This window comes from Barbatula barbatula (genome assembly GCF_947034865.1).
Source record: "Barbatula barbatula genome assembly, chromosome: 20".
Taxonomy (NCBI): Eukaryota; Metazoa; Chordata; class Actinopteri; order Cypriniformes; family Nemacheilidae; genus Barbatula; species Barbatula barbatula.
Window position 1 is genome coordinate 9,949,100 of NC_136783.1, and position 18,571 is coordinate 9,967,670.

Here is an 18,571-nt window from a genome sequence, read left to right on the forward strand (position 1 = left end):
AAATACAGAGGCAGCTGTAAACAAGCCACTTGTTGGTAGAGACACCTGCAATCTTTCTTCTGCAGAAAAAGAAGATATTTTGAATAATGTTGGTAACCAAACAACACCGGCCCCCATTGACTTCCATATGGACACAAAACCACTGAGACATTTCCCAAGATATCTTCTTTTGTGCTCCACATGAGCGTTTTTCTAACTAACCTTTCTACACTTTCTACACATCAGAGCTGTGTGGTCATTCATAATGATCCATGAACTTCACTTAGTTTTTAATAACCTCTTTCCCACATGGGACCAATGACCTCAGGTTCACGCTTAATTCTCAGATATCTGCAATAACTACAGTGTGACCGCTGGTCTTACTGAGCACATTTTACATTCCAGAGGAAAATCAGTTCATCAGTCATAAACTGTGGCCTGTCAGAAATCCGGTCCCCTGAGAACAGAGAAAAGCATTCTGGCAAAAACCCAGCGGCCAAATGAGTTCAACATTTCCCATGTCATATTCATGAGTTAAATACAGATATTTACATTGACGTCCCATTAACAGCCATGAAAAAAAGAATTGCCTTTAATCAGCATTTCTAGATGTACTGTATCAGTTCCGGTCCATTGTCTGATGATATTCAACAAAATCAAACCTTAGGAGTGACATAAAATCATCCAGCAGCAATGTGAAAGACAGCATGACAAGACACATGGAACACATGAAGACACATCAGTACAGTATTGTTTAAGCATGCATATGACCTTCTTTTCTTTGAAGTAGGCTATTCAAGATCTGCAAAAATGTCATATTTTTTGTCCCCTTTTCAATATTTTCTAAATGAATGCAAAAATAAACAAACAAAATAAAATGTTCTTGATCACGTACCTAGAAATAGTACATAATAGAAAATGTGATCTCTTAATTTGTTTCTGCAGTAGTATAGTTTCATCAGACGCACATGTCTGGTCTGGTCGTGTTTGGTTATGATACAACAATTTATTTCATATTTAATTTATAATAAGTACAGTATCTATATACAGTTTATATAAATATATAGTTAATTGTAAAAAATCTTTTTATATAATAATTTATATTATATTTCTATATTATATTGATATTTGATTGTGTATTAAATTATATTAAAACTAACAGTTATTGATTTTTTGCTTCTGTCTATTGCAAGTTGTCGTCATTTACTTCGTGTTGTTCCAAAGTATACATTTCTTTGTTCTGATGAACACAGAGAAAGATATTTGGAAGAATGCTTATAACTGACAGGTTTTGCCCCCGGTTGACTCCAATAATAGTAAAAAGTACTTGTTCTGTTGAACTCAAAAGAAGACATTTTGAAGAATGTAGGACTACAAACAGTTCTGGGGCACTTTGTATTTTTTCCTACCATGTTAGTCAATGGGGGGCTAAATCTGTCTGGTTATACAGTACAGTATATACTTCTCACCATTATTATAATTGATACAGATGTGGAGCAACTCGAAGGTGAATAAACAATGACAGACATCTCATTATTGAGTGAAGTATCCTTATAAATCTGGGCTACATAACGTTTGTTTATGTTGCTGCTGCTCAAACCACCTACGTATATGAAAGCTTTCAGTAGATCCAACAGCAGTCTCAAGAATGTTAATATCTAACTAATGCATGTGCTATTATTCCTGCATTAAGAAACATGAGACTTTCAAAAATGACCAAGCTTTTGAAGCTTTAGCTCTTCCACAGCTATCAACATTACCAGATGGAGAGACGTGCCACACTGTAGCCTATCTGACAGGCTGGATCATTTTTCCTGAGGGATGGATGTAAATAGCTTATGTTCTTGCATTGCCTCTCATTAATTATTCAGTCTGAGAAAATGATCCATTTGCTCAGTCAGATCCTGATCTATTCTGATACATGCGATCAGACACACGTTGATCGTTTATCTACTCTAGCATCGCTTTCCTGGCTCATGTTCAAAAGCAGTGCTTGGAAATGTTAGATCTGGTTCTTTTGATTTCAAACCCTGTGGTTTGAGTTTCTCAGAAAGCGATCTGTACGGCAATTCTGCTGCATTAAACATGCATGATGCTTATTGACAGATCTGAGCCAGGCTAGAGTGTAACAGGAAAGCCGGTTTAGGCATATAGACTTAAGAGTAGACGCTTTTACAAGCATGTTAAAATCGCTGTGAAGGAAACAGTTGTGCTCAGCTGAAAGCAATTTAACATACATAATAGGCTTGACTCATTCGCTTCTCGTAAACAGGGAATGAACTTAAAATATCTCTTGGAAATAACAGTGAATGAGTAAATTCAGAGCTGTAGTGTTAAAGGCACAAATCAAAGCAGAAATCCACGGTCATGCTGCCATCTGCATACGCTTTTCTTCCAAACTTCTCGCAAACAATTACATTGTATCCAAAGCAAGTTGTTCCTTATAAGATTTCTTAAATAAAATCTCTCTCACAGATGATTGATTCTTCTATAGCATTTTCGTTCATTTATCAAGATCCAAAACCAACTAAACCTGGGCTGGTTCTATTTAAGGAGCAGAAGAGCAGGGTTATATTTCACTGCGAGCTCTCGGCCAGCAACATCTCAAACTCCATTGCTGAATAATAGATGGGATATTCTGTTCTCTTATTCCCAGAGGAGTTTCCTTTGCCCTAAGGCCCACTGTGATCACCTACTGGGAGGCTCCCAAACACGGTTCACTTATTGGCCAAATGGATGTGAGTCAGAAAATAATTCAAGATCCCAGTCAGACCGCAGAAAACTACACCACATGTGTTTGGAGGAAAAGAGGAATTCGCACTTAACCCTAATTATAAAGCTTTGGAACGTAACTTGTAATGCATTTTGGTGCTTCAGACTAATAATTTTCATATCGTGAGATGTTTGGAGGTGAGGTGTGCAAACAGATATGATTTTCCTTTGTTAAGCAAGAAAGTTGAATTTACAGTAGCAACACCGTAGCAACCACCCAGATCATCTGCATAGCAATGGACTGGAATGAACTCTTAACTAAATTTGAAATTTGGCGCAGTGATCAGATTGAACGAGTCCTTTCTCATGAATAAAACTCAAAAACGAATGATGTAGACGAATCATTTGCAGGTAAGAGCCTCAAAGAAATCGGTTCTCACGAGGTGGTTGATTCGTATGAATTTGTATGATCTTATCTGTACATTTAAGTGCGACACAACTGACGTAAGGTTAGGAGGTGCTTCAGTATTGCTTTTTAACAATCGTATGATTTGATTCACATCGAAAATGAATTCGTATGAATTAGCCTCCTCGTAAAATAGTTACGAATCCCCATGAGATCAGGCAAGACCCTCAAATTGTTTCAAATCTGTATAAATGTATTTGTTCTGATGAACACAGAGAAACATATTTGAAAGAATGCTTATAACCAGACACATTTTGCCCCCCAAAGTAGGAAAAATTAAATAGTAGTCAAAAGTGCCCCAGAACTGTTTGCTGTACTACATTCTTCAAAATATCTTCTTTTGTGTTCAACAGAACAAAGATATTGATAAAGCAATTTTTCCTACTATGGTATTTTGTTACAAGCATTCTTCAAAATATCTTTCTCTGTTTTCATCAGAACGAAGGCATTTATATACAGATTGAGGGTAAGTAAATGATAACAGAATTTTCATTTATGGGTCAACCAGAATAACGAAATGGCTACAGGAAGCACAAAAATCCACATTTTTGATGAAATGTTTAAAATATGACTGCTAATACTTCATCTACATCTGTTAACGTCTCAACCGAAAACTTATGCAAACTCATTACCAAGGCATTTGACAGTTGGTTTATTTGACACTTATTTTGTAAATTATTTAAGTATACTTTACTTGACCCTTAGGAGTATGTGTTTTATTTATTTTATTCATAACCTTTATAGGCTTCATATTGTAACATACTTTACTGGCCTTCTACTGGCTTAAAAACCAGGAGGCGGTTTGATGCCTATTTCCTCTCGCTGTTTTTTTCCTCGTGGTTTCCTTCCTGTAATCCGATCTATGAATTTTTACTCTTAGCATTCCAGGAATTGCCATCGTCCCTCCCCCCCTACCCCACCACCACTCACCCACCAAAACACACATCCTTCACCGGCCCGTGACGAAATTCCCCACAGGTTGACTTAATGACTCGCATTCCGATCTCTTCCACATTTGTCAGCTACGTTGTTAATATCGCTCCTGAATCCGAGCAGTTCCATTATCGTGAGCCATGCAGTTAACATCTACATCCTCAAGCTTTTATCCGCTCTAGAGGCCCAGGCTCTAATGCAGTAACATGATAGTATGGAACGTAATGCGGGCTTGCAGGATGCAGAACTCGGTCTGAGATTTGATAATACCTAGAATAACTAAATCCACCAAAGGGGGTCGAGCTTTCTCATACGTAGCACCTAAACTCTGGAATAGCCTTCCTGATATTATTCGAGGATCAGACACACTCGCCCAATTTCAATCTAGAATAAAGACAAATCTTTTCAGCCAAGCATTCACTTGATGCAAAATATGCAAAAAAAATCCCACCGGGAGACTGCTGACATTAGATATTATTTACTAGGTGTTTATATAACAAGTTAAACTTTTCAAGTACTGTGTTTTACCTTTTTTGTGGTTTTCTTATTTTCCCCTGTAAAGCTGCTTTGGAACAATGCAAATTGTGAAAAGCGCTATATAAATAAAATTGAATTGAATTGATTAGACGTATCGAGCCGATGTGCGCTTCTTAGTTCAAGTCTTGAGTCTTATCTCCTGCTGACCAGAGGGAAGTGCTGTAAGGGGATCCTGTCCTGCAGGAGAGGGTGGGTGGGTGGTCGGAGAAGGGCTGGAGGCATTTATTGCCGAGGGGGCCAAGAGGTCTGGAGACGAGATTCCACGGAATGAGCTCCCCTGAGTGGGTTAGAGGGGCATTTGTGCACAAGAGAAAAGGAGTGTGTGTGTTGGGGAGGGGGTCATAACGCATTACTGACATACCAGAAATGAAGTCTGGTTTTAACAACCATTTCCATCCCGTTCTTTTCACACAACACACACATACAGTGTGTAGATCATCAGGCTAGTTTCTTTCATATTCTATATCAAACCCATATTGTTAGATTAAAATATGATTTAGCCATTATATGAGCATTTATTACTAGTTTGGACCACCTAAATTGGCCACAAATGTCACTGCCGGCAAGTACATTTTTCCAAAGATTGGCCCTCACAATTACAGTGCATCTTAATCTGTATATACCCGCATCATCCCCCTCTCTCCTCTCTCCTCTCACGCTAACAGTTGTATGACATCAACCACCACCACCACCCCCACCCCACCAGCACCACCGATATGGGTTCATGATTGCTTTTAACACATTCCTTGCATGTGCTAATGTAAGATCAGTTTCAAACCACAATCTCTGGTAACAGAGATGAAACCGTTGGGTAAATGACTAACTCACATTACATGGACACTGTGGTGCAGAAAGCGTCCATCTTTTTCACGTTTACCCATATAGGTTTCTGTCTTGTAGATGTATCGTGTCACTGCCGATGTGACAAGAGACAGAATAAACTGTATTGAAGGATCAATGGTGAAGCGTTGCTTTAGGTGAGAGGTCAGCCGGGGATTATATAAACAAGTGTTTTTATGTGTGGATGTATATATTTTCCTCTATCCCTCCCCCAGATCATGAAGCAGATGTCCACTTCCTACACGTGTGTTGTAAAGCAGTGGGTCATGACCTAATACTGACTCGAAGGGTTTGTTCTGATGGAGTTACAGTGACAGCATAATAAACACATCCATATCATTTTGCATAGTTAGGATGGTAAGTGAAATGGGATTTTATTTTTGTTTTGACATGGAAGATCGTGTGACTTGGCAAAACTATTTGAAGTACTTTGGCACAAATTTAGTGAATACTTTGTAGAAGCCAAATTTGCCCACTGAGACATTTCTCAAAATATATTTGTGTTCCACACAAGAAAGGTTTTGAGCAACATGAGGTTGAATAAATGATGACCTGTATGAACTGTGAACACTTTTTGGTTTTTCGGCTCTTGTGAATGATTAAAAGGAAAAGAGAAGGATGCTGTTTAGCTTTATTGACTGTTGGCTTTGACAGAGGCCGAACGTTACCATATCTGATTCGATTAGCAAGGGATCGATTTCCACAGGATGTCATCCAACATATCAATGTACCACTTCCTGTTGGGGACGTGGAAAAGGAAGTAGCTCAAGTTTCAATTCAGAAACAATTTGACAACAAAATCTGATATAAACAGGAGTACGTCATTTTCTTCTAGGAAAAATTGCACAACAAAGTGGGTTTTGCCTCTGTCATGCAGCACATCTCTCGACAGGAGAGGGGCCGCCCTCTGGAGAACATTTCATTTATACCAGGACAAGAGGTCTCCTTTGAACTTTGCTCTGAGGTCATGCCTGACTCTCATAAACATGGGTGTCCTGTGGGAATAATTACTACAACAGACACCTCAGCAGCCGTGGAAACACTCAGGAGCTCAAACAGGATTGGTTGAAATGCATCTTTCTATAGATCCTGTTCTGAACTCTGACCTCTAGAAAGTGTTTTGCGAAGAACTTAATGGTGGAATTCTGAAGTTTCCATAAGTAACCATTTTGCATGTATTCTGCATGCTTGGGATTATGGACCAAACAGATAAAACCATTGTACAATTCACATTTCTAACACATCAGTCATCTACCAGTTGTTTAAAGTTTACATTTGGTTTTAAAAGATTGATTTTAGCAAAGCAGTTCAGAAGTAATTGCAATGTCAAATTCTATCAATGTCTGCATTAAGGATTTATTGTGACCAAATGTTTGTAATACAACTCTATGGTGCTACATGAACCAAGCCACACAATGAAAGCTCAAGCCCTCCATCTAGTGGTCATTAGGTCTCATTGCACATATATGTCTGTCATTTCCAATCCAGGGAATTGAATACTTGTGTTTTGAAGTTTTAAAGGAAAAGGGAAACAAGCTTGAATTTTCCTTGTGACTTTTTGAACCTCCATGTACACATCAAGTAACTGCAAACAATGTATTTATGCACTGCTGTGAATTATCCAAAATAAAGCTGTAAATCAGAGGCATGCTGAGCACGAGCAGATGTTTCTCTGTTGTCACACAATTATCAGATGCTATTCCCAGCAGAATTGTTCATTATGAATCTCACATTTGTGGGGAGGAGGAGGCCGGGTTGTGAGTGATGGGCTGGAGGATGCTGAGTCTCCTGCTAGGAGTCAAAATGGCCAAAAAGGAGGGAAAATGCGGTTAAAGATAAACTATGTCAATATTCTTTTTCCCTTTAAAGATAAAACAGAAATACAAAAATGGAAAAAGCAGCTGTATTCGCTGTAAATGCTTCTACATTATATCACTTGCTAAAACCAGACATATATATATGTATGTTATTATATACTCTATGATCTATTCAAGTTTAATTAATCTTACAATATTAAATAATAAAAACTACATTTCGACATTAACTAAATGTTACGATAACCTTATGCTTTTGTGGTAACGAACTCGGGGGAACTTTTATTTTGAAACCCACATCAACCCTCTGTGTATATCGCTGTTGTGGTGCGTTTCGCTACGTTATTTCTGGCTGATTCATTGTAGACGGGTTTAAACTCAGCAGGCTTTCTGACATTATTACTTTCTCGTTGCACAGGTAAAGAATAATATACACGTATCATCATAAAATGATAGTTTATTAAAGTATGTTTTGCGACGCAGTTTGCGTGTTTATAAGCTGTTGTAAAGGGGTTAAATGATGTATTTAGCCCTTTAGCATCATTAGCCTTTCATACTGCTGTTTCATACTGTGTGAGTAATGATAAATCAGTTATATGCGTAAAATGAACAACATTTGTTTTTAATATACAGTGCCACGATACCTGTACAAATGGTTATCTTTCTGCTATTTTTAAGTTTATAATCTTTAAACATCACTGTGCTAACTACTCTAGCATGTTAGCATTCTAATCATGTATGTGCATTTAACTTAAAGCTCTTAGATAATAACAGTTTGTGTTTGATCTGTGAATACATCCATACAATATATGTATTTTTATATTCGTCTAACAGTTGACAGTGTATAATGTGTTTATTTGGATAAGTTACAGCTTGTGAACTGTTCACTTCAGCAACATTTGAGCTGTGAAGTCAGTGCAATATAAAAAGGATTTTAAAAAGAAGCTTCTTTTGTTATACGGTAGATCTACATCATGGACCGGCTGTTGAGGCTTGGAGGGGGAATGCCTGGACTCAGTCAGGTAAAATGTCACTTATTAAGATGCTGAGGTGTATTTGCTTGTTCATGTGGCCTGTGCTTTGATTGACAGCCACCTGCAGTTATTAGGCATCTACACACAGATATGTTTACTATGTGTGCTGTCAGAATGACAGAAGGTTTTTGTAACTTGGAACATAAGTACGGTTAGGTTTTTAACGTGTATTATTATGTAGATGTAAAGGGTTAGTACATGAAACAGATCCTGTCTTTATGAACTTATTTTGATTCAACTTTTTGTGTGGAAGACAAGAATAGAGATTCTTTTTAATAAAATCTCTGAACTTGAATTGAATGAAGCATTGACAATTCACCACGAAAGTGACCTAAGATCTGTATATACTATTAAAGACTTCTAAAGACATACAGTGCTTTTTTTAGTAAATCTATTTCATAAAAGCAGCGTGCATCATTTGCTTTTCTTTAATATTCTTGAAAATTATTTATTTGGGTTGATGCAGGTAATGGATTTGCGGTTAGAATAATACACACTTAAAATGGTCTTACATGCTGAATATTTTAAAACCTGGTCCCCTGCTTGAGACTTCTAAGGACTTCCTGTGAATGTGTCAGGTGGTAAGCAGAAGCACAAAAAGGATGCTTTTATGGATCCTGAGGATGGGGGTTCTCACGAGGTTTTCTCAGATGGGAGGGAGGCTGCTCTCAGCCCTGTCTGCCAATTAACACTTCCTGTAACAGACTGCCTCCCTCTGATTCACACCCTCACTCCACCAGTCAGCAAGGAAGAGAGCGAGAAAAAATGGGGTGTGGGCAGAAAAACAGCACATGATTCTTTTCTTTACATTCATATTTTATTTTTGTCTTTGAAGCTGCATATGGCATGCCTAATGTTTAATTTAGCACTTAAGTTTTATTTAAGTCTCACAAGTATGTTATATTCATAGTTTCTTTATTGGTTAAGTGCCCTGATGGTTTTCCAGATAGCCACATTTGTTCATAAAGCTTTTCAAATTGACTGATCGATATCGCAGTCTATCCGGTTTATCAAGCATTGCCAGCCAACAATCCTACACATTATGTGACAGCTGTCAGTCAGACCCTGCCGATCTGTTTTTAACACCTGCATCTCCCACTTGATTAAAAAAACCTTTCAGATATAAAACAAGCCTAATCTGCTGGATTCTGTAGGTATTAACTAAAATCTATTTTATTTAGCCATTTTCTGATTCTTTAATATACTGGAGTCATGTTTAGGTAGCAGCACACCCAGGGTATTGTTTTCTCCTTCGAGACACATTGGCTTCCCTTTTACAGTGATGTTTCATATCATTCGAAGCTGTGTGTTTTATATGCAGGGTCCTCCCACAGATGCCCCCGCTGTGGACACTGCTGAACAGGTGTACATATCCTCTCTTGCCCTGCTGAAGGTAAGAATACATCATTGCCATTCCTCTCTTTTTTTACATTATACGTTTCTAGATAAATAGGCATGGTCATTTATTTTCTGTGTACAGATGTTGAAACACGGGCGAGCTGGTGTGCCCATGGAAGTCATGGGTCTGATGTTAGGAGAGTTTGTGGACGATTACACTGTACGTGTGATTGACGTGTTCGCCATGCCGCAGTCAGGAACGGTAAGTGAGAGCATTTTACAACATCATTCTGATTCAAGACAACACTGGTGTGTAATTTAGTCCCATGTTATTTGTGCGACAGTCTGAATGAATTATACTTCAAATCATGCGAAGGTGTGCTGTTACACAAGTGATCAATATAAAACAAGCAAAAACTCTAATGCACCCAAACCTAGAACCAAGTCTAATTTAATCAAAGTTATTTTTGAACCTACCTTTTTAATTGAAGCCAGTAATGAACTGTCTAGCAACACCCTAACAACCACCCACAACACCCTAGCAATCACACAGCAACACTCCCCAGGTGTTTTTAGAGCGACGTATGTTTTTCTGTGTTAAAAGGGTGTGAGCGTTGAGGCCGTGGACCCTGTGTTTCAAGCCAAGATGTTGGACATGTTGAAGCAGACAGGAAGGTGAGTAGTAACAATATTCTGATCCTGATAATTTGAAGAAATTTGTAGAAATGTATAAGGCATGTTAATCCTAAAGAATTTATAACAGTTTTCGTGTTTCAGGCCTGAAATGGTGGTGGGCTGGTACCACAGTCACCCTGGGTTTGGCTGCTGGTTGTCGGGTGTGGACATTAACACACAGCAGAGTTTTGAGGCTCTATCGGAACGTGCTGTCGCTGTGGTTGTCGACCCCATTCAGAGCGTCAAGGGAAAGGTAATGGTCCATACAATGGCATACAAATAAAAAAACGCAGATATGTCAGCAACAAGGAGATTATAACCTAATATTACATTGTCTTGCGTGGTCTAATCTCCCCTTGTCTGACACACACTCGTCTTGTCTTCTCATGGCTTCATTTGTTGTTTCATTTCTTCTGATCCTATCCTATCTCATATCGTCTCTATTCTCCCATCTTTTTTTACATTTCTATATATGTGAACGTGTGCTCTCACTTTCTGGGAGTGTGAGAGCGTCTGTGATTTTTTTTTTCCTGTCTGCTTGCTGCTGTGAGCTCTATTAACACCCGCTGAAGTACGTGTGATAGTGTGAGGACTCCATCTATCCCATCATTCCTAGCTGGGAGGGTGGGGGCAGGAAGAGAAGAGAAGGTTTTAACGAAGGAGGACGGGAGCATGAACAACTCAAGAAAACCGATGTATACCCAGTATTTGTTAGCAAGGATTTGTATAGAAATAATCATGATGATGCGCACAATAGATTTTATGAAAGTAAAGATTAATGCGAAATATTTCTGTTCGTTGTGATCGGATTCAGCTTCATTTGGCTGTTTGCATTTAGATGGATCTGGATTTTCAAGCTCAATAGTTAAATGGACTCGTCTGATATCTGTTTTAAAATATTCATGTCCCACATCATCAGAGCATCATCATGTTTCTGTGAACTTGATGTATGTGGTTTTAAAAAAGGTTGTGAGGTCTACATGATGTCAGCCCAGCATGGTTCTCTCTGTTTGTCTTCTGTGCACGATAATTCCAAACTCTTCCCAAAAATCACACACCTAAATCCACTGACAGACAGAGCGTCCCCCTCAGCACACTGCAGGATCTTACACCAGTTCACTTCAGTCAGATTTAACAAGCCCCCAGGGTTCATGAGGCGTTACTTTGTGTATGAGTGTGTTTTGTAAGTGTAGCAAGTGTTTGGCGCTCTTGAGGTACACAATCTGCTCTCTCCCATGCTTAACACTTTGTCTTTTAGATACAGATAGATTTGTCTTGCTGGTGTCCTCCTCACACTGTCTAGAAATAGAACAAGTTTACATGTCTGTATTTCTTTAGATCCCATAATGCATCAGAACTAAAGTTCATGTTTTTAAATATTGATTAATAAAGTCTCATTATTTATTTTCCTACAGGTTGTAATTGATGCTTTCAGGCTAATAAATGCCAATATGATGGTTCTGGGTCATGAGCCACGTCAGACCACATCTAACCTTGGACACCTCAACAAGCCCTCAATTCAGGTCACATCTCTTTTTGTTTCTTGTACATGTATAGATTTTTATGCAGTTGACAGACGCTTTTATCCGAAACTACTTTCAGGCAATTCCATGCCAATTTCAACCTTTAGATGAAAAATAAGGTTTTTACTGTACAGATATCAATATCTGGTGGCACTTATGTTTCAAGTACCTTGTTTACTTTCAAATCTGATCCTTTAAAACGCTTCACTAAAAATGCGTGAAAGAATATTAAAAGTCGTTTCTCTTGTTACAGGCTTTGATTCATGGCCTCAACCGGCATTATTACTCAATCACTATTAACTACAGGAAGAACGAATTGGAGCAGAAGGTTTGTAGATCAATAAAATGCACAACTTTTTTATTCTTTTGAACAACACGTAGACTGTTGGTGCATATCTGCATAATGACATTGTGTGTTCGCCTTGTGTTCAGATGTTACTAAACCTTCATAAGAAAAGCTGGATGGAGGGTCTAACCCTGCAGGATTACAGCGACCACTGCAAACTGAATGAGACAATTGTCAAAGAGATGCTTGAACTGGCCAAAAACTATAATAAAGTGAGTAACTGCACTGTAAATCTCACTTAAGTTTTTATCAATATCCCAAAATCCATTGATTTGACACACTTTTTTGAGAGTTTTTGTAGGGTAGATCAATCTTGACGGATGTTTTTTTTAATGTATAAAGTTATATATTTATAATGTCATATTTTGCCTGTTTTCATCTTCTCAGGCTGTAGAAGAAGAGGACAAGATGACCCCTGAACAACTGGCCATTAAGAACGTTGGAAAACAGGTTATTAGTTATAGTCCTTCTGTTTCTTTTACTACTGTTTTATTTGCAATTTCTCAGGGCAGTCCTCTAAATGTGTGTAGTGCACTTATCCACCTATATATCTCTCTTTCTCTGTTTGTGTAGGATCCCAAACGGCATTTGGAAGAGCATGTCGATGTTCTCATGACATCCAACATTGTCCAGTGCCTTGCAGCAATGCTGGACACGGTTGTGTTTCAGTGATTTCCTTCTCAGTCTCTGTCTGTGCATAAATGTTCATATTCTACAGTTGTTTTTGCCTTTTTAAGAAATAAACACAAAATTCCAGTAACAGCTTTGTCGTACCACACATCATTCAGATGCTGAAAATGTTACTATTATTACATGCATGTTAAATAAGTGATGTTTTTTTATTTGCTAGTTTGCTGAATGTATTTTCAATGTAGATAAGCGTTTCTGCATCTAAGGTTGACTTAAACACTGAAACGCATCTATAATATTTTGATGTCACCACTCTTTAAGCCTGTCTCAGAATCTGAATATCAAGCAAATACACAGCTGAGTAATAAGTCGATTTTACCCTCAATATACCTTTTAATATTTACATTTTGACCAAACAGTTCTGAACTCACCCCTATTTTGTACACAGATGCCAAGGCTGTCAAAATACCTATTTAAAATGAATACTTCACCCAAAGATCATTTACTCGCCCTCGAGTTGTTTCAAATCTGTGAACATTTCCTTGTTCTGATGAACACAAAGATTTTTGGAAGAACGCTTATAACCAGACAGCTTTTGACTACCACAGTAGGAAAAAATACAAAGGTAGTCAAAAGTGCCCCAGAACTGTTTGCTGTTTACATTCTTGAAAATGTCTTCTGTGTTCAACAGAACAACAAATTGTTTTCAAGTATTTTTTCCTCATTGGGGGGGGGGGCAAGATCTGTTTGGTTATAAGCATTCTTCCAAATATCTTTCTCTCTGTTCATCAGAGCAAAGAAAATTATACGGATTTGGAACAACTCTAATGTAAGTAAATGATGACGGAGTTTTCACTTTTGGGTGAAGTATCACTTTAAGTGATGTCTTTCATGTTAGGGACATTTGTCACGTGAAAACCCATTTAAAACGCTTGCACCAGCTTTAATGTCAATCTAAATGTAAATGCCAGCCCATTCTGGGGTTCTCAAACGCGACGTCAGTTTCCTATAATAAGCGCGTGGCAGAGAAGCTGAACATCCAGTCAAAGCACAATGTCTGAGGTTTGAACCTGAACACCGCGCTCCAGAAGTTTCTCTCCGAGTTATGCACCTGCATCAACTTCCCTCGTCCTCCGGACTGACCGAGAAACGGACTTGCGTGGACGATGAGTTCACGTGCAACACCGGTCCGGGGGAGGACCGCGTCTCCTCCTCCGGTGACTCCCTGGAGAGCGAGCCTCCGCTGAAAAGATTCTCCACCGGGATAAGAGACCCTTCACACGATTTGACGGACGTCATAGATGAAGACAGGGGCGCTCGAGTCACGGCACGGAATGACGGGGAAAGAACCGACAAGTGTCTTTTACCGGACTCTACTCAAGCGCGGGGAGATTTCGTCTCGTCGTCAGATATGTTTTTGTACTCTGGTCAGCAGCACGTTGCGCCCGCGCTCCCGGGATTTTCGGGTCACTACGTAACACCTCACCCGGCCATTGCCAGCGGGCAGTATAACGGGCTGAGCTACGCGTACTCGCAGGCGTACGGACAAACTTACGCAAATAACAGCGCGGTCTATCCGTTCCCCTCGGTACCCGGTAAAGCTCAGGTTTACCTGTGTAACCGGGCTCTTTGGTTCAAATTCCACAGACACCAAACGGAAATGATTGTTACTAAACAGGGCCGGTAAGAACTCTTTTTTTCCCTTGATCATTATTTAATGTTTACTTTTATGGCGTGTTTTCTTGGACACAATTTAACCAAGGTTAGAAATAAGAAAATAATTGCTACATGGCCGTTTGATTTATATGAATTATATAAAATGGTCAATAATAAATCTGGTTATTTAAAAAAATGGATTCGTTGTCTTGCAGACGGATGTTCCCGTTTCTAAGTTTAAGCATTTCTGGTCTTGACCCAACGCGTCAATATAATATTGTTGTGGATGTCATTTTGGCGGATCCGAACCACTGGAGGTTCCAAGGTGGAAAGTGGATTCCGTGTGGCAAGGCGGACACAAATCTTACTGGTTAAGTGAAGTAGTCACCAGACAGAAACAATACAAAGTGGATTCGCACTACTGTAGTAAAAACGGAAAAAACCTTTCCATAAAGACGCTCCAAAGCGCACGGGCAGTCTTTGTCTAAATAATAAAAAGCTAGTGATGTTAATTTTACACTAATAATAATAATGAAACGTGGTAATGAATAAATTGTTGATGTTTATTATGTCAATATTTATTTATTGTTTTCTTTGTGCTTTGAAGCAAACCGAGTGTACATGCACACGGACTCTCCAAACACCGGTGCGCACTGGATGCGTCAAGAGATCTCTTTCAGCAAACTAAAGCTGACAAACAACAAAGGAGCTATCAGCAACTCTACACAGGTTTCTATTATCATTTGCTCGTCATAATCAGAAATTAATTGTTTTTATTGAAACTTCTCTAACAAAAGCGGATACATCTCTTTGTTCTCTTCAAAGATGATCGTCCTGCAATCTCTTCACAAGTATCAACCGAGAATACATGTGATCGAAATAGACGAGAACGGAGAGGAAGCAAGTCCTGATCGAGCGCAAACCTTTACCTTTCCCGAGACGCAGTTCATGGCTGTCACAGCTTACCAGAACACTGATGTAAGAACCAGTCCATAATTTTCTCCATATTGCATGAATTTAATATTAATATCATATTAAGGATTTGGTGAATATGTTTCCTCAGGTAACGCAGCTGAAAATTGATCACAATCCATTTGCTAAAGGGTTTCGGGACAATTATGAGACGTAAGTATATTGCTATGCAAATGAATGCATTGATAATAATGTCTCTTGCAGATTCCTAAGATGAATTCATACCGAAATGAGATATTTTTTAACGTGTAAATGTGTTATGTTACATGTTAAGGAAACGTTATGGCCTCATTTTCATTCTCTACGTATTTAGAAGTTACATCGGCTGCGACACTGACCAGTTGACCCCCACATCCGATGCTCCACACTCCCATTCCCTGTCTGCATCCCGGTACGCAATGACAAATGCTTTATTACAAGATCAGTTTCTCAACAGCTACACTAAATCCTGTTTTACAACGCTCGCTTCTAACACTTCTTCTGACCGAGTAATCACATTAACTAACAGCCCCATAACCCCGACACAAACTCAAGACAGCATGATGCCTGGCCAGCGCTGGTTTGTTTCCTCCTCAGCTGCTCCGTCGTATGAAGCTGATATTAACACAGCAGCTCTGCTTTCTTACGCTACAGTAGGGGTCAAAAGTCTGCCTAATACTGGTGGTCTGGATTGCTACACCAGTCCATCTGGATGGGATTTACTGGATTCGGCAGAGATCGGCAATAAAACCTCAAATCTCACAGTTTGGGATGCAAGATCAACGCAGCCAAATTACTTGCAAGTGGATGGAGATATTTTGGAAATGGACAGATCCACACTTGAAAGAAATGATGCGGGCGATCTGACATGGACTGACACTCAATCTTCTGTCAAATCAGTTGATTCCCGTGACTTTAGGATTTTAGAGGAGGTAAAACACACATCTCCCTCTATTACTCCTGTTTCGGAGGTTCAGACTGCATTGACAACAGACTCGCAGGTGTCACAGGATAATGACAGAAATGGTGTCAAAGAATCAGACATTTTTCATTACAATACTCAGACATCAACTTGTGTGGACTAGTTGTTGTCAATATAGCAATAATATTGTTACTGTATAATGATTTATGTGTATTATTGGTTTTATGTTTATAGTAATGACACTTGAAGAAGGATGAGGCCCTTGTGCTGTTTATGTTTTTGTGATGGTCATGTTAAAAAGCAAAGACGATAGACTATTATACTAGTAGGTCTATTCGTTTAAATATGCAGCCCCAATATAATGAATGTGAACTGTTTCTAGAATTAATGCCGTTTAAGTGTTTAATAATGACCTATCAAAACAATACCTTTAGATTAGATTGCTGTATAATATACTGTACAGTATACGCTCATGTTAAGTGTTGACGTTCTGCTGGTGTCAGAATGTTTAAAGCTAGAAACTGTCACGTTATCTTAAATAGACATTAAATCTAAATTACAATAAAGAGAGTCGTTTCTATTTATTCATTTATTTATTTAAAGGGACAGTTCACCCAAAATGAAAATTCTGTCATCATTTAGGCTACTCACCCTCCAGTTGTTCCAAGCCTGCAATTTCTTTGTTCTGCTGAACACAAAGCAAGATATTTGAAAGAATGTCTGTAGCCAAACAAGTCTGGGGCATCATCCACTACCACAATAGGAACTTAACGGAAATTAAAAGAGCCCCAGAACTGTTTGCTTTCATACATTCTTCAAAATATATTCTTTTGTGGGGTTTTTTTCTACTACGGTAGTCAGTACCCCAGAACTGGTTGCAAACATTTTTCAATTATCTTTCTTTGTGTTCAGCACAACAAAGAAATAAGATCGTTTGGAACAATTTGAGAGGGAGCAAATTATGACAGAATTTTGATTTTGGGGTGAACTATTCTTTTAATAGAGTTTGAGTCTCACCTTCCGGCAAATGCTGCATATGTCACCCGAACATCCCTGTATGGTCGTGAGGTCACAAAATTGCGGGTGTCTTTGACCTAGAAAAATTGGTCTTTTAAGGACGATTCACATTTCGCGTCCTTTGCGCGCACAAGTTCTATTAAAATGTAGACACGCGGCGGGCGCGCCCAAATAGTGATGGACGCGGTCGCGACGTATGACGTCAGATTTATATCACCAGGACTTGAATAAAAAAAAGCTACATCCTTTATCACCTCGGCTTTAGTGTTCTTAATTTTAAATATTTGAACATCTAATTCTAAGAATTTACCGTTCTATAAATTCGGGTTGTGAAATTCAGGTTTTCATTATTCAAGTTCACACTTATACACATTTCCTGTTACTATTATTAGTTATTAGGCCTACTCTACTCTACTAGGTCTGAAAAATATATTGTAGGTTGTATTGCTCATGTGGCCTATACTCCAAAAAAACTGAATATTGTAGTGAAGATAAGATGATAATAAATATGTGTTACTTGTAATCTTTTACACAGCTGGCCAGCGTGTGTGACTATACATTGTCAGTTAACGTTTTTTTTTCACCAACATTCATAACTGTTTTTTAATCATAAATTCTGTCACACCCCTCCTGTAATCCGCTTGTTAAATTTGACGTCACGCACCATCGCTTCCAGGTTCAACTGCTTATCAGATGCTGTTTTATTATTGAATTCCTATATAGATTTGGGGGAATAAGGTGCCATTGGAAAACCAAAAGAAATATAGCCTACATATAAACTCATAGCGTGATTTAAAACTTGATTTAACATATTTAATGTGGAGACTCTTTTATAAACGTTTTGAACATGTAATATGTAATATGAATAAACAGTGCTCATAACGGCTGTTCAGAAACGGGTTTCATTACATCATAACAATACTGTTCAGAAAGTAGCCTACAACACGTGTGCAGCCTCGCCACCTCGGCCTGCAAGCTGCATCCAGCTTATGGCAGTATTTTATATTTTAATAAAATCTATAAATTTATATATTTTAGACAGTATATATATATATATATATAGGCCTATATATTATATATAATTTTTTTTCTTGTCACATGATTTGATGTCAAAGGTATAGCTATAGAATGCTATGTTGAAGATTACAAATAAAATATATTTATTATGATCTTATCTTCACTATATGAAAGTGTATGA

General features: G+C 38.4%; 2 protein-coding genes across 2 annotated transcripts; both read left to right on the forward strand.

The window, feature by feature from the left end:
• The first annotated feature begins 7,577 nt into the window (after nt 1-7,577).
• psmd14 (proteasome 26S subunit, non-ATPase 14) lies at nt 7,578-12,953 on the forward strand. The gene is made up of 11 exons (XM_079483107.1): nt 7,578-7,699; nt 8,247-8,303; nt 9,637-9,708; nt 9,796-9,915; nt 10,258-10,328; nt 10,431-10,581; nt 11,744-11,851; nt 12,105-12,179; nt 12,284-12,409; nt 12,585-12,647; nt 12,771-12,953. The coding sequence occupies exons 2-11, from the start codon at nt 8,256-8,258 to the stop codon at nt 12,867-12,869; spliced, it is 933 nt and encodes a 310-aa protein (XP_079339233.1). The 5' UTR covers nt 7,578-7,699; nt 8,247-8,255; the 3' UTR covers nt 12,870-12,953.
• A 979-nt stretch (nt 12,954-13,932) lies between these two features.
• Nucleotides 13,933-16,519, forward strand: tbr1a (T-box brain transcription factor 1a; the record flags this gene model as incomplete). The annotated part of the gene is made up of 6 exons (XM_079483794.1): nt 13,933-14,510; nt 14,699-14,853; nt 15,091-15,212; nt 15,309-15,461; nt 15,547-15,608; nt 15,769-16,519. The coding sequence occupies 6 exons, from the start codon at nt 13,933-13,935 to the stop codon at nt 16,517-16,519; spliced, it is 1,821 nt and encodes a 606-aa protein (XP_079339920.1).
• Nucleotides 16,520-18,571: the final 2,052 nt, after the last annotated feature.